At 56.5% G+C, this 16,879-nt stretch overlaps 1 protein-coding gene across 14 annotated transcripts in view; it reads right to left on the reverse strand.

Annotated features, from left to right (window-relative positions):
• Nucleotides 1-16,879, reverse strand: part of SH3TC1 (SH3 domain and tetratricopeptide repeats 1) — a 63,583-nt gene that overhangs the window by 1,527 nt on the left and 45,177 nt on the right. For 12 of the 14 annotated variants that reach the window (XM_065544718.2, XM_065544716.2, XM_074039355.1 and 9 more), the window contains 7 exons: nucleotides 16,747-16,788; nucleotides 13,340-15,004; nucleotides 9,605-9,785; nucleotides 8,231-8,381; nucleotides 4,262-4,384; nucleotides 3,309-3,459; nucleotides 2,034-2,230 (listed from right to left, as the gene is read on the reverse strand). In XM_065544718.2, the coding sequence (XP_065400790.1) occupies nucleotides 2,034-2,230; nucleotides 3,309-3,459; nucleotides 4,262-4,384; nucleotides 8,231-8,381; nucleotides 9,605-9,785; nucleotides 13,340-15,004; nucleotides 16,747-16,788 (2,510 nt within the window). Of the gene's footprint in view, nucleotides 1-2,033; nucleotides 2,231-3,308; nucleotides 3,460-4,261; nucleotides 4,385-8,230; nucleotides 8,382-9,604; nucleotides 9,786-12,759; nucleotides 15,005-16,746; nucleotides 16,789-16,879 lie in introns of those variants that run through there. The other 2 variants (XR_012434601.1, XR_012434602.1) reach the window with 1 other exon arrangement.

The raw sequence follows: 16,879 nt of genomic DNA on the forward strand, positions 1-16,879 counted from the left end.
CTGTGTGTGTGCCTGTGTGTGCGTGTCCCTGTGTGTGTGCCTGTGTGCACGTGGGTCTGTACGTGTGCCTGTGTGTCTCTGCCTGTGCCTGTGTGTGTGTGCCTGTGTGTGCGTGTCCCTGTGTGTGTGCCTGTGTGTGTTTGTGTGCTTGTGCGTGTGTGTGCTTGTGTGTGTGCCTGTGTGCGTGTGGGTCTGTGTGCGCGCCTGTGTGTGTGCCTCTGGGTGTTTGTGTGCCTATGCCTGTGTGCCTGTGCCTGTGTGTGTGGCTGTGTGTGCATGTGACTGTGCCTGTGTGGGTGTGCCTGTGCCTCTGTGTTTGTGTGCCTGAGTGTGCGTGTGCCTGTGCGCGTGTGCGTCTGTGTGTGCCTGTGTGTGCACACCTGTGTGCGTGTGCCTGTGTGTGTGTGCCTGAGTGTGTGTGTGCGTGTGCCTGTGCACATTTGCGTGTGCATTTCCATGTGCCTGTAGTGTGTGCAGCAGCTAGTGAGTGGCAGGCTGAGCCAGGAGACACCTAATCCACCCTATTCCAGGGCTCACTCTCACATGTAGACTAAAGGGGACCCCATTTTAGAGGCAATCAGCAAAGATGCCCATTTGCCCCTGCCTCTCCGCCAGCCTTCCAGGCCCCATCCAGCCCAGCTTTCTCTCCGACTCCTCTGGGCCCTGGGTCCAGAGCCTCCTATACAAGGAGGAGGGCGTGGCCTTCGAAAGACAGCCGCCCTTGGGGAATTCCGAGGGGGCCTCCCTGTGGGAAGCTGGCCTGCGCTGACAGCATAGTCACGATGAGGCCCAGAGGGCTGTGCAGGGGAAGGCGGTGAAGGAGGCCTCTGCCCCTCGACCCCAACCATGGACTTTGGCCTCGCAGGTACTACCTGGCCCTTTCCTTGCTCCTGGGCAGGCGGAGTGGGCGGCAGGCTTGACCAAGAGAGATAAAGGCCTCTTCTGGGAGGCCCGTCCCCTGGGTCACAGGCGAGCCCCTGAGCGGTGAGCAGCGTCCCTCTGGGCCTGACACCTGGCACCTCCCTGTCTCGCTGGGACTTGGGTGGCCACAGGGACTGCTTCTGACCACCAGGTGTCGCCAACACTGGGCGGGGGCCTCCCGGGCAGCACCAGGCCTGCGGTGGGGGATACGGGGCGGGGTCTTAGGGCTGCCCCAGCTCCTCATGTTGTTCTAAGGCCCCCAAGATCTCGGTCCCTGGACTGGAGCGTCCTGGCCCCTCAGCCTATAAGGAGCACTGACATGGTGCTGGTGCGATGCTGAGGAGGGGCGGGTGCCTGCTGGGCAGAGGGGTGGAGACACCCCAGGTCCGAGTAGGCCAGTCCCAGCTCTCCAGCCCTGTAGGGCTGGGGACAGAGGGAGCACAGGTCCCAGCATCTCCCCTCGAGACAGACCCGACCCAGCAAGGCCTCAGCCTGGCTGGCTGGGACCCGGCCCCACTGCACCTGCCCTGAGCTGGGGTTTCCGTCTGTGAAGCAGATGGTAAGACACCGGCCCCACCCCACCCTTCCTGGGTGATGTGAAGATTCAAGGTGTCTCGGGACTCCAGGAAGGAGTTGCTCAGTGCAGGCTGGCACCCTGGGCAGGCTTCCTAGAGGAGGCGCCGGGATTTGGGTTGGATCTTGCAACGTGGATTCAATGTGAGGATGATGCCGTTCTCAGAAATGTCCTTCTCCCCACCCTGTTTTCTTTGTTAAATGCAACTTGACACTTGACTGTCAAGACTCAGCTTTGGTGTCACCTCCTCCAGGAGGGCCCCCCTGACTACAATCCCCCTTCTTTACCCAGAGGCCACCATTGCCCGCTCATGTGTCAGCCTCCCTGGCTGAGACTGAGTTCTTGAGGGTGGGGCATGGCCAGCTTGGGAGCTGGGTTGTATCTGCAAACCTTGCTGGCTCCTCCAGCTGGGTGCAGAGCTTCAGGGAGGCCACTGGGCCATTCCTAAGGAAGGCTGGAACCCAGGCCTCTGGGGTCTGGGTGGAGATCCCACTCCAAGGGGCCGGGAACACCCCAAGCCCTGCCCCTCCCCACCCACCTTCAGGTTGTAGAAGATGATGTCACCCAGCACCAGGTACACCTTCACGTAGTAGAGGGTCTCCTCGTCGAACTCCAGCGGCGAGTTGCAGAGCGACAGGGCCTTGAGGTAGAAGTGCTCCGCCAGCTCGCCGTGGCCCAGTCGGTGGTGCAGGGTGGCCAGCCGGTGGTAGGCCACGCGCTCGTTCAGTCGGTCCCCTGGGGTGCAGGCCAAAGGGGCAGGTGTGAAGACGTGGCTCCCTGGGGCAGGCAGGGCACAGGCCCCTCAGGAGCAGGTAGGCAGACCCCGGGCAACAGCTGGCTTGCCTCCGGGCACCTGTGGTCACCTGGGCAGCTCTGGCCAGTCCCTTCCAGGTTCCCAGACTCACTTTCCCATCTGCAAAGCAGAACTAATAAGGCCTGCCCCCGTCTACTGTGAGGCTTTGGCAAAGTCGGACTTGGATGGCCCAGCTCTGTGCCTACACATACCCACCTGCCTTTGCTCACTGGTTTTAACCAGGGGAGCCTAAAAGCCATGCAGTCCAGGTGCTCCCGGGCACCAGGGCTCCAGGCAACCCACAGACATGACATCCGACTCCTCCTGGGTGTGTCATGATCAGAGCCCCCTACCTTGGGGAGTCACTGCGTGCCTGAGCTCCAGGTCCCCCCACAGATGCGCAAACCCACCCAGGCTGTCTCCGATGTCCTCCCCTTTCCAGGGCAAGTGCTGTGGAGCCTGCATTTGATGCATTCCCACACAGCTGCACACCTACTGCGTACTGGACCCCGGGCCACAAGGCGCTGGGGCATGCAGTCTGCCCAGGGCTCCCTGTCTCTGGAGGAGGACAGACGACCCTGGCACAGCACCAGGGGATGCCCGGCCTTAAGGGGCAGGCTGCTGGAAGGTGAACTGGGATTTCATCAGCCAGAGAGCTGCGTGGTTGATGAGGGTGGGAAGGGCACAAGAGAAAGGGAATGTGCCACTCAGTCTGGTACATACAGGGACCAACGAGATGCCTGGCATGTCTCAAAGACAGAGGGCTCACTGGCGGCCCTTGTGGTCAGCAGCGGGAAGAGGCAGAGGAAGCAGAGCTCAGCCAGGCAGGGAGCTCTCCACTGTGTGAGAGACCTCGGGCTGTGCCCCACAGCCGGACGGGGAAGCCAGCTGGGCAGATCTGCCTGCCTGGACAGGAGACCAGGAAAATCCCGCAGCTGTTTCAGCTACTGCCCTGCAGACCTGGAGGCTGGGCTCTGGCAAAGTGTGGGTCCTGGCAGGGCGGGGGCTCAGGGGACTTACCCAGAGTGATGCTGAGTGCTAGGGCCATGTGGGCAAACTCCAAGCCCTCCTGGGGCTCCTCCAGCGTGGCCAGCAGTGCCACCAGCTTGTTGCACAGCCGCAGCTCCGCCTTGCGGTTGCCCGTAGTCACTGCCAGGGGCAGGGCCCGGTCCTACCACACAGGCAGGTGGGGTCAGGCTTCCCGCAGCACCCACCTTGCCCAGTACCCTCCTCAGAGCTCGAACATGTGCTTGGAGCTTCCCACGCCCCAGCTACCCCTGGACCTCGACACAGCTCTGTGCTCTGGGATAACGCACGGTTCAGACACCCAGGTTGGGGGCTGAAGAGTCACCTGAGGCCCATCCAGCTACACCCAGCAGCCTCAGACCAGCCTCTCCCACCTGGGCACCAGGGGTCTGACTGCGGGGAGCCAGCACTCCTCTCTGCTCTAAAAACACATTTATCCGTGCCCAGGGCTGAGCCACACCGTGAGCTCAAAGGGAGAAGCCGTCCCCGTTTTGGGGTGCAGGCAGACCTGGGCCCTGGCCCTGGGCCTCACACTGACATGCTGTGTGTCCTTTCACATGTCCCTGTGCCTCTCTGAGCCTCAGTTTCCTCATCTGGAAGATAAGGACAGGACTTCCCACTCATGGTTGCTTGAGATCATCAGGTACAAGGGTAGAGCCACTGTCATGTCCAGGCCCCGAGCGTTTGTCCCGGGCAGGAGGCACGGTCAATATCATTCCCGGTGAGACCACTAGGCAAGGGTAGAGCCATTGCCATGTCCAGGCCCCAAGCGTTTGTCCCGGGCAGGGGCACGGTCAGTATCATTCCCGGTGAGACCACTAGGAAACTAAGCATGGGCATGGGTGGCCCTGCCTCCAGGTGGGAGGCCTCTACCCTGCCACACCTGTGCCTCAGCCCTCCAGGTGCCCCCCTGAGGCCCACCCGCATCAGCCCACAGGCCAGCTCACCCGGTAGAAGGACACGGCTTTCTCCCGCTCCCAGGCCCCGTTGAAGAAGATGTCTCCAGCTGCCTCAAACAGCTCCAGCCCCAGGTTGGGGTCGCCTGTGTACAGGGCCACATTCTGTGCCACCTGAAAGGAGGCAGAAGTTCCCTCAAGACCCACACCTGGCGAGGTGGCCACGCCCACCTTCTCCAGCCTCCTTCCTCTCACACACTGCAGGTACACCTGAGCATGTTTCAGACCCTGTGAATTAGGGATGCCCCCACCACTGGCATGAGGACAATGAATTGATGCTCCTGAGTGCCAGGAGGTGACTGAGCAGCTGCAGCCCACAAGCCCGACACCTGTGAATCCTACCACCAGGGCTAGCCCTAGCCCACTCCCCCTGCACTCAAACCAGTCTCTGTGGCCCCCAGATTGCTGGGAGCCCATCCCCTGGCTCCTTTCTGCGTTGCCACATCCCTGCCACAGCTCAGGGCTGCACATCAATAGTGTTTGTGGGTGGGCCTGGTCCCCTCTTGGCCATGAGCTCTTGATCCCTCTCCTCAGCTCAAGGAGGTCTACAGCAGGTGCTCAATAATGAAAGCTTCACCAGGCTCGTGGGCTTCACAATTTGTTCCAGATCACACTGTGTTTGGGAAAGCCTCTGGAAACAGCCGCTATGATAGATGCATTTTGTAAGCAGAAGTGTCACTTTGAGCAAGTATCACTTTGAGCAAGTTCTTCTGTGTGTTAACTGAGTGGCCACATTATTTGAGCATGTGCTGTATACCAGCAGGTGCTTGGCACTGTGAGGGGCCACGCCTCTGCCCTCAGGGAGAAGATGCTGGCCACTGGGGGAGGATATGAGGGAACCAGTTGGAGGGAGGGAAAAGGCATACAACAGGTGCTCAGCAGTGGCTCAGGAATGAGTGGATGGATGGATGAATGGATGAGCAGAAGTATAGACACACGGATGGATGGATGGGTGTGTGGATAGATGGATGCTTGGATGCTTGGATGGATGGATGGATGGATGGATGGATGTATGGACGGACGGACGGACAGATGGATGGTTGGACAGATGAATGGATGGATGGATGAATGGATGGATGGGTGGTTGGAATGATGTGTGTATGTATGTATGTATGGGTGGGTAGATAATGTATGGATGGGTGGAGGGTAGATGATGTATGTACATATGGATGGATAGATGGGTGGATAGACAAATGTATGGATAAACAAATGGACAGATAGATGAATGGAGGGATGGATTAATAGGTAGATTGGTGGGTGGATGGATGAAGGATGGATGGACGAACAGGTGAATGGATGGATGGGTGAAAGGATGGATGATGGAAGGATGGAGGATGGAAGGATGGATGGATGATGGATGGATGGATGAATGGATGATGGATGGATGGAAGGATGAACAGGTGAATGGATGGATCATGGAAGGATGGATGGATGAATGGATAAATGGATGGATGGATGGAAGGATGAACAGGTGAATGGATGGATCATGGAAGGATGAATGGACGGATAGATGGATGAACAGGTGAATGGATTGACAGACGGGTGAATGGATGGATGATAAAAGGATGGATGAGTGATGGAAGGATGAATGGACAGATGGATGGATGATGGATGGATGCAAGGATGAACAGATGAATGGATGGATGATGGAAGGATGGATGGATGAATGGATAAATGAATAGATGGATGAATGATGGGTGGATGGAAGGATGAACAGGAGGTGAGTGAATGGATGATGGAAGGATGGATGGATGATGGATGGATGGATATATGGATGAATGGATAAATGGATGGATGGATGAATGATGGATGGATGGAAGATGGAAGGACGGACAGATGATGGATGGATGGATGAATGGTAAATGGATGGATGGATGATGGATGGATGGAAGGATGAACAGGTGAATGGATGGTTGATGGAAGAATGAATGGACAGATGGATGAACAAACAGGTGAATGGATGGATAGACAGGTGAATGGATGGATGATAAAAGGATGGATGAATGATGGATGGATGAATGGACAGATGGATGGATGGATGGAAGGATGAACAGATGAATGGATGGATGATGGATGGATGGATGGATGATGGAAGGATGGATGTATGGATAAATGGATGGATGGATGAATGATGGATAGATGGAAGGATGGAAGGTGAGTGGATGGATGATGGAAGGATGGATGGATGATGGATGGATGGATATATGGATGAATGGATAAATGCATGGATGGATGAATGATGGATGGATGGAAGGATGAACAGGTGAATGGATGGATGATGGAAGGATGGATGGATTGATGAATGAGTAGATAGATGGATGAATGATGGATGGATGGAAGGATGAACAGGAGGTGAATGGATGGATGATGGAAGGATGGATGGATGGATATATGGATGGATGATGGATAGATGGATATATGGATGGATGGATAAATGGATGGAAGGATGAACAGGTAAATGGATGGATGATGGAAGGATGGATGGATGGATGGACAGACGAACAGATGGATGGATGGTGGGTGAATGGATGAATGATGGATGGATGAATGGATGGATGGATGAATGAATAGAAGGAGGAACAGGTGAATGGATGGATGATAGAAGGATGGATAGATGATGGATGGATGGAAGGATGAGCAAGCGAGTGGATGGATGATAGAAGGATGGATGGATGATGAATGGATGAATGATGGAAGGATGGAAGAATGAACAGGTGAATGGATGGATGATGGAAGGATGGATGGATGGATGGACAGACGAACAGATGGATGGATGGTGGGTGAATGGATGAATAAGAATGGATGAATGATGGATGGATGAATGGATGGATGGATGGATGGATGAATGGAAGGAGGAACAGGTGAATGGATGGATGATAGAAGGATGGATAGATGATGGATGGATGGAAGGATGAGCAAGCGAGTGGATGGATGATGGAAGGATGGATGGATGATGAATGGATGGATGATGGAAGGATGGAAGAATGAACAGGTGAATGGATGGATGATGGAAGGATGGATGGAAGAATGGATGGAGGGATGGATGAACAGGTGAATGGATGGATGGACGGGTGAATGGATGGATGATAAAAGGATGGATGATGGATGAATGGATGGATGATGGACGAATGGATGGATGAATGGACAGGTGAATAGATGGATGACGGATTGATGGAAGATGGCTGGATGGATAAAGGATGAACAGTTGAATGGATGGATAATGGAAAGATGAATGGAAGGATGGATTGATGGATGGACGAACAGGTGAATGGATGGATGAACAGATGAATAGATGAATGATGGATGGACGGACGGATGGATGGATGGATGGATGGATGGATGATGGATGGATGGATAGAAGGATGAACAGTTGGATGGGTGATGGAAAGATAGATGGAAAGATGGATGGATGGACGAACAGGTGAATGGATGGACGAACAGGTGAATGGATGGATGGACAGGTGACTGGATGGATGATAAAAAGATGGATGGATGATAGATGGATGGATGGATGGAGGGATGAATGATGTATGGAAGGATGATGGATGGATGGATGGAAAGACGAACAGGTGAGTGGATGGACGATGGAAGGATGGATGGATGGATAGATGGACGGATGGGTGATGGAGATGGATGGAAGGACCCACAGGTGAATGGGTAGATGATGGGAGAATGAATAGATGGATGGATGGATGGATGATGGATGGATGGATGGAAGGATGAACAGGTAAACAGATAGGTGATGGAAGGATGAATGGATGGGTGGATAGACAGTTGAATGGATGGATAGACGAGTGAATAGATGGATGAATGGGCAGATGGATGCATGGACAGATGGATGGATGATGGATGGATGGATGGAAGGATGAACAGGTAAATAGATGATGGAAGGATGAACGGATGGGTGGATGGACAGAGAGTGAACAGCACAGGGGCCCTCCTGTATCCCTTGCCACTCACCTGGATGTACAGGTCCACCAGCTCGCTCTGCCGCAGGATGTAATAGATCTTCCCTGCTTGCAGCCAGGCATGCGCCTCCTTCTCTTTCTTCTGGAGGTCAATGAAAATCCCCAGACTTCGTTTGGTGTAGTCCAGAGCGGATTTGTAGGCCCTGGAATCAGACACAGGTGTGAGAACAAGGGCTCTCATCCTCCTGGAACCAGTCTGCCTCCTCCTGGGTCTGGTGACAGATGAATCTGGAATGTGGGGACTGGGAACGGCCCTCTTGTGTGTGCAGTGTTCTGCCCTTCCCAGGCTGCTGGGAGGGCCAGGGTGAACACACACGGCGTGGAAAAGATGAAGGACATCCTTCTGAGGGAATCGAGCATCATGCTGCCCTGTGGCAGGAGGAGTGTGCTAGTCCATCTCCCCTGCCTCCCAGACATGGCCTGTGTCTTCTCCAGACGCACCAGGAGCCGTTAGTGTTCAGAGGCTATCTGGGCCGATGGTTCTCAAGGTGTGCAGGCATCACAGTCACCCGGAGGCCTGTCTGTATAGCTTGCTGGCCCTGCCCCCAGAGCTTCCGGCTCCACAGGCCTGGGGCAGGCCCTAGAACTCCCACTCGGCACAAGCTCCTAGGTGACATGGATGCTGCTCTGCTGGTCCAGGGACCACACTTTGAGAAGCATGGTTCTAGCACACTAAGCCATTTTCCTTCTGTGAACCTGAGGCCAAGACTGGAGCGAGTCTCCCGGGTCCCCATGGAATCTGGCTCCTTCCCTGCTCTCTCAGTAAGTCCAACAGTCGAGGGGGTGTGACTGCAGCAATGTTACCGGGCTCTATGGGTGTGGTGGCCAGGACCATGGTTACCCCACCAGGTCAGCATGCTCCGGGGAAGCCGAGTGGGCCACATATGGGATGTGAGACCTTGAAACCCTGCCCCAGGGAAGCAGGTGACACAACTGGCTGTCTTCTGTGGGAGAGAAGCCACAGGTGGCTGCTGTGGTCACATTTAAGGGGACAGACGAAGGCCAGGAGTGAAGACTTGGGCAGGCAGAGGTCAGATGACAAAAGCCACCATAGTAGGAAGAACAGCCCAGAATGCACATACTGCCTCTGCTGGGGTTGAGATGACCTTTTGGGAGGTGTGCAGGCAGGGATGGGAAGACGTGTCACCCAACAAGGGAGGCTCAGGCTGGGACTCATGGGCCATCAGCAGCCCTGGGACGACCCCAGGCCCACCAGCTCAAAGCATCTGATGCCAAGGAACCAAATGATCCCAGGGAGAGGGGCTGCTGGGGCCCTGGGCCAGCTTCCCTCTGCCCCCTCCCTGCCCTGCCCCCCCACCCCCTTTGCCCCCCTCCCCGCCCCCAACACTGCAAAGCCAGCCCTCACCGCTCGGTGCCCAGGGACAGGTAGAGCTGACTGATGGTCTCCAGGAGCTGCCCCTCCAGCACCTTGTCGGCCACCTTGCGGGCCAGGGAGAGCTGGAGCTCGTGGTAGATGACACACTGGGCCTCGCTGGGCATGACGGCGCTGTAGAAGTAGCACAGCCGCTGGACGGCCCGCAGCTGGCCTGGGCAGAAGACAAAAAGGAAGATGTCAGCCTCCCAGCATCGAAGCGAGGCTGGCTTGGCTCGGAGGCCCTTGCGCCGTGCTTGCCTCTTTCATACCTCTGTGAGCCTGGGCCCCATAGGCAGGGATCCTGAGCGCAGACCATGCACCCGTGCAAGGGCAGCTGCCGAGCACACCGTGACATGGGCACAGCTTGGTGCAGATGCTCATGGTAGAGCCCAGCCTTCTTCACAACCCCCAGGGCCGAGGTCCTGGCCAGGCTCAGCCCCTGCACCAGGTCATCTATTTCTGCTTCACAAAGCCCCTCTGGCCAGGACCAGGGCCGCCTTCAGCCTGAGCTGTGAGGCCAGGGGCACAAGTAGCCCCTGTTGCAGATGGAACCCTGAGAGAGCAAAGCCAAGCGTCATGTCTGCCACACCCGGCATCATGTTGGGAGAATGGGGTTCAAGGCTTGTCCCTGGTGTTCCCACACATGCTTCTCTCATGCAACCAGGCTCCAAACCCACAGGCTCACTGGCCTCTCCCAAAGCCAGGGCGCTGGGAATGGTGGAAAGCTTCTGATTTTCTAGTGTCAGAAACATTCTGGAGATTAACACAGGAAACCAGGTACGCCAAATGGACATCTGTCACACACGTCACCCAACAACAGCTGAATACACAGTCCTCTCGAGCGCCCACAGACGTTCCCCACGACAGACCATGTGCCAGGCCACAAAACGAGCCTCAGTGAATGGAGAAGGACTGAGACCAAAGCAGAGGTGTTCTTCAGCTGTACTGGCACAAAACGAAATCAACAGTGAAGCAAATGTGGGAAATTCAAAAATATGTGGAAATTACACACTCCTAAACAACCAGTGAGTCAAAGAAGAGACCATCAGGGAAACTGAAAACTAATTTGAGAAGAATGCAAACAAATGCACAGCTCGGGCCAGCACAGTGGCTCACGCCTGTCATTCCAGCATTGTAGGAGGCCGAGGCGGGAGGATCGCTTGAGTCCAGGAGTTTGAGACCAGCCTGGGAAACATGGTGAAACCCCGTCTCTATAAAAAATACAAAAATTAGCTGTGTATGGTGGTGCATCTCTGTAATCCCAGCTACTCAGGAGGCTGGGGCATGAGAATGGCTTGAACCTGGGTAGAAGTTGCAGTGAGCCAAGATTGCACCACTGCACCCCAGACTGGGCAATAGAGCAAAACTTTGTCTTAAAAAAAAAAAAAAAAAGCACAGCATATCAAAAATTCCAAGATGCAGCTAAGGCAGTGCTGAAAGGGAAATTTATAACTGTAAATGTCTACATTCAAAGAAAGAAGAAAAATCTCAAATCAAAAACCTAACCTTCCACCTTGAGAAACTAGAAAAAGAATGAACGAAACCCAAAGCGAACAAAAGGAAGAAAATAATAAACATGAGAGTGGAAATGGGAAGTAAAAATACAGAGAATGGAAAAACAAAAGAGATAATCAGCAGAACCAAAAGCGGGATTTTTGAAAATAATAACAAAATTAACAAATCTTTCACCAGACTGACCAAGAAAAGAAAGACGGGACACAAATGACTAAAATCAGAGACTGAGCACCATGGCTCACGCCTGTCATCCCAGCGCTTTGTGAGGCCGAGCTGGAAGGATCGCTGAGGCCAGCATTCAAGACCGGCCTGGCGGAACATGATGAGACTTCATCTCTAATATAAATAAATAAATAAAAAATTAAAAACTCAAGTTTCTAAAATCAGAAATGAAAGAGGAAACCTTATTGCCGACCTGACAGAAATAAAAGGATTCCATGAAAACACCACGAACAATTGTACACCAACAAATCAGACCATCTAGACACAACAGCCACACTCCTAGAAAGACACAAACTACTGAAAGTGACTCAAAAATGACCCCAAGTAAGCATGTGGGGTATCAGCCCCGCCCTCAGTCTCCTCGACTGTTCAGCGCAGGGTGGGGAGACAGGGAAGCATGATCCCCGTTCCCTGGCCCGCATTTCCAAGTCTGAATCTCCCAGCACCCCACAGAGGGCCTCGTAGGAGGAGGTGCCACAGACTATTGTGCCAGGAGCCACCGGAGGCTGCAGTGGGGGCTGGGGTGCTGGGTTCCTGGAGGGTCTCCTTCCAGTCAGAATGCCCCTGGGGAAGAAGCCTGGGTCTGAACCCCCTACCCCTCCTTGGGCAGATGTGTGGGACCAGGGCCCCTTCACATGGTCCTTTCCAAAATCTTATCCCTCCTAGGGCCAGGAGTGGTGCCAGGCCTGTGCTGGGAAATGGGCAGATTTGGCCACAGCCCCTGGGGCTCTGGGCCAGGCCAAGGAGGCACCTCTGAGTGGTCTCACTACGCCATGACGTCCATCCTGGGAGGATGGACAAAGCGCTGCAAGGCAGAGGGGACCCACAACAGTATCCCTTGTCTCGACCATTTCCCTGCACTCAACTTCCTCATCTATCCTCTGCGGCCTAGATTTCGGACAGCCCTGCCCCCCTACTGTCCGTTCACTGCTCAGTCTGCAGTGACTGTTCCATAGCACTCCATGGCTCCCCAGTGCTCTTGGGGAAAAGGCCAAGCACAGCCTGAGGCCCCAAGCCCTGCTTAGCTCTCCAGAAGAGCTTCTCACCATCCAGCACCCAACCCACCCAGTCCCAACTCTGCACCTCCGTGCATAAGCCCTGCTCACTCCCCCCGGCTCACACCCCACTCATCTCCGCTCACACTCCCGCTCACTCACCCCCATCACACCCCCACTCACTCACCACCACTCACACCCCACTCCTCCCCGCTCACTCACCCCCACTCGCTCACCCCTGGGCCTTCACACAGGCTACACCACCAGCCCCTCCCCCACCACCAGCCCCTCCCCCACCACCAGCCCCTCTCCCACCACCTATTACTTGACTAAATCCTCTCAACCCTGTGGTCCCAGACTAAAGAGGCTTCCCTAACCCGGGGCCAAGTGCTGCCCCGCCATCACGCCACTCACCCTTTTGTGGCTTCTCTGGCCTGAAGCTCACATTCCCACGCTCGGCCCCTGCCACCCGAGGACCCCACAAGCCCCATTTGTGGGTGGGGCCTGGCACACTCTACACAACGAGCTGCTTTTGCATGAACTGCTCTGCGGCTTTGGGCAATCACCCGCCCCTTTGTCCTCTGTGAAGTGGGATGACAGGTGCACAGGCTGCCGAGATACCAAGCAGATAACACGGGCACAAGAACCGGCGTTCAGGGCCTGGCTCGTGCAGGGGCCCCAAGTCCCAGCACAGCAGAGCCTGCCTTGATCCCAGGGTTATGTCTAGGGATTCCCAGCATGCAGGACTTTCAGTGCTCAAGGCAGGATGGTCCCTGGGCAAACCGGGAAGAGCTGGCTGCCCCAGTAGGGCACAGAGGGCCTGGCCCTGCGTGGGAACCGCCTGTCTCCAGGGCTCTTGCCAACATCTGCTGTTGGCCACGACTCAGCACTTTCGATGGTGGAAAAACCATCACTTGTTTCTGAATCACAAACCCCAGGTGTGCCCTGACCCGAGTGGCCCCAGAAGGCGCACAGGAGGAACCGGGGCACTCACTCTCCACGTGGCCCATCTCCATGGCGACCAGAAGGGCCCACTCATAGTAGCCCTTGCCCTGCTGGGCCGGGCCCTGGCGGGTGCAGAGGTGGCCCAGCTGCAGGAGCACATGGGTGAAGTCCCGGCCACACTCCCGACAGGGCAGCCTCGAGAACAGCCGCACGGCCTCCAGGAGGTAGTGCTGGGCCAGCCTGCTGGCACCCGCATGCAGGCACAGGCCCCCGAAGTTGGCCAGCACCACTGCCTGGTTCCTCCGCTGGCCCAGGTCCCGAGCCACCCGTAGGGCGCGGTAGTAGCCCTCGGCTGCCTGCCTCGTCCGGCCCGTCCTCTTCAGAGCCACGGCCACCATGTTGGCAATCACACCCTCCTGGTCCTCGCTGGCCACCACTGCATCCTGGACAGACTGCAGGATGTCCAGGGCCACCGGGCTCTGTCCATGAAGCACGTGCAGCCAGGCCAGGGCCAACAGGCGGTCCACGATGGCACGGACTCCGGCAACAGCACTGGCTTCCACCGCCTGCGTCATGAAGGTGATGGCTGGGCCATGGTAGCCATGGTGGCTGTACAGCTGGGCCAGGCTGGCGTGGAGAAGGCCGCGCAGCGCCTGGCCTGTGCCCGGGGTTAGGGAGGCCAGCGCTCGCCTGAGGTAGTGGGAAGTCTGGGTGGGGAGGCCGTGGGGCTGGAGGGCGTTCTGGAGCACCAGGTTCACGCTCCTCAGCGAGCTGGCCAGCGAGTCCTGTGTCCTCAATGAGGCCATCTTGACACAGCTCAGCACCAGGTGGGGCAGGCACTTGCGGCTGTAGATGTCAGCCAGGAGTAGGGAGCAGTCTGAGAGCCACGCAGCCTCTGGGGCTCCCGAGTCCCTGTGCAAAAGCAGCAGCCGCTCTAGGAAGGGCAGGGCCTCCTCGGGCTGCTTGAGGTGCACGTGGTGCCTGGCCAGCAGGAAGCAGGCCCGGGCCTCGGCCTGCAGGCTCTGGCCACCCACCGCCCACCGAAGCGCCAGCTGCAGGAGCTCCCCCTCCGCCTCGGTGCTGCAGATGTGGCCGGGCGTCCCCAGGAGCAGGGCCATGGCTTTGGGAACCACCTGTGTACACTTCTCCCGGTTCTTCTGCTTCCGGTAAATGCCGGCCAGGTTGGCGTACACAGCCACCACCAGGAACAGGTCCCTGAAGCTGCCCTCCAGGGCCCCCAGTGCTTCCTCAAAGTACACCCGGGCCTGGGACAGCTTGAGCCTCCTGCTGCACAGCCGCCCCAGGAGGAAGCAGAGCCTGGCCAGGGCCATGACGAGGCCAGCGTTCTTGGCCGCCCCTCGGGCCTGTGCCAGGCGCCCAGTCAGCTCCTCCTCGTCGCTAAAGCTGCAGAACACGCTGCTCAGCCATGGCAGCGCCACGTCGTACAGGCCACGGAAGCTGGCCTTGTACCCGGGGGCGTTCAGGAACAGCAGCAGTGAGCTCAGGGTCTCTGGGTCCTCCCAGTCGTCCTCAGCTTCCAAGCAGAAGGAGGGCTCCTCGGGGTCCTGCAAGCTCACGTTGCTGGATGCTGCACAGAGACCCCAGGACGCTGGCTCCTGGGGGCAGCCTGGGCAGGTCCTGCATTGTTCCAGAACATTCTTCACCTTCTGCAGGGTCTCCTGTGGCTCCGGGCCCAGGCAAGGTGGAGGTATTTCTGCAAGTCACAAAAACACCTAGACAGATTAGAGTCCAGCAGTGAGTCGCTGGTCCACTGGGGGCAGGGTCCCCGCATCCCCGCCCTCTGTGTCCCTGGAGCAGCTTGCCATGAGCTCTTGAGAATTATGTGCAATGCAAACCCGGGGCCTGGAGCACGTAGGAACTCCGGCACTATGGGGACAGAGAGAACACGCAGGCCCGTGGCCCGACTCTCCTAGGAAATCACCCTCCTGTCCTGCTTTGTCGCCCACCTGACAGCAGGGTTTTAGGAGACTATGTCAGCTCAGTGATCCCTCAGAGATGCCTTTCCCTTTAGAAAGAATCAAAGCCTTCTAACTGGACCCATGTATATGCCGCACTACAACTACAAATGCAACTTTTGTCAGCATATTGGGCCTCCTGATGGGGTACAGGAATCCAGGAAATCCTCAACAGTCAATCAGAGCTATTGATGAGCTCAAAAGCTGCTATGCAAAATTGGTAAAGCCACCGACGGCACAGGACAGGGGTGTTGTACCCATGTACCCAGGTCCGTGCAGGGAAACGGACCATCCCTGCAGGAAGGATGGGAAAGCTTCCAGGCCCCTGTGGCCGCCTTCACCTTGGATGGTCTGAAAACCTGAAGCCCACGGTTCCTAAAGGGTTAACAAAGGCCAGACTGCTCCAGCAGCCCACTGGCACCTGCTGGCTTCGGTGGATTCCTAGCCAAAGCCCCCTCCCAGAGGTGAGCAAACAAGCGCATTTCCTGTTGGAAAACCTGGGATGAAAGGAGGCATTACTGGGAAGGAAAAAACCTAGATTGAAACAGACTCTCTGTCTCAAGCTTACATGTAAAAAATATTTTCAATACAAACTGTCTCCTTATTGGTCTGTAAAGCCTTGGAATTAAAAAAATAAATAAATATGATTTAGAGGCAAATGTCTGACTTGACTACACTAGATGAGCTAAGAAATCTCCCCCACCCGGCAGAGGCACACAGCCCCTCCCAGCCACTACCCTGGCCTCCGGGGCAGCTGGAGAGCCACGTGCCTTTGCTCCCGGGACTTTGGCAGAGAGTGGAACCACCCCCTCCCCGAGGCAAACCTACAACAGCCTTCCCTTCCCCACTGGCTTCCCGGGCCTCCTCTGGGACCTTGTGCCTGCATCCCAAATGTACTGGGATGGATCCCATTCCCAGGGAACTTCCAAGGGCCCTTGGGGCGTCCACATCACCAGGCTGTCCACATGCAGACCCTGTGTGATGGGAAGAGACAGAGCCGTAGAGGGGAGAAGGGAGGGCCTCCCTGAATCAGCCCCTCAGGAAGGAGCAGACCCTTCAGGGACCTCAGTTGAGGCCCCTGCAACCTAAGGCTCTGAATTCTGCCACCCACTGAGGGCAGTGTGGCCTCCCATCTCTGAGGCAGAGCACAGGGCGAGCTGCAGCTTCTCCAGGTCATGAGAAAGGAACCCACAGCTACATGTGGGCCCCGGCAGTGGAAAGGATGCCCCACTTCTGTCAGGGACCAGGCGGGGGCCAGCATGTTCACTGGAAGAAGTGTGGGACCCCACGGCCTCCAGTGCCAGAGTAGACGGGAGGTTCAGGCCCACCTCAGGCGATGTCCCCCAAGCCCCCAGCCCACACCACAGAGGGGTGACAGCCGCATCCAATGCCCACCGTACTCAGCTCTGTCACCTCCCCCAGCGTTACCCCAAGGCCCAGCTCATAACCAGAGGAAGCCTGAGCCACCAGCAAAACCCACCTCGTTCCTGTGGCTGCTCGGTCTCAGCTTCTTCTACTGAGTCTGGCAAGGGAGAAAAGAGAAGCGATCAACACCCCCAGCCAGCACCTCTGGTCCCCTGTCAGCTTGAGCTGGGTGTCGGTGTTGCAGGGTG

This window comes from Macaca fascicularis, chromosome 5 (assembly GCF_037993035.2).
Source record: "Macaca fascicularis isolate 582-1 chromosome 5, T2T-MFA8v1.1".
In the NCBI taxonomy this organism is placed as follows: Eukaryota; Metazoa; Chordata; class Mammalia; order Primates; family Cercopithecidae; genus Macaca; species Macaca fascicularis.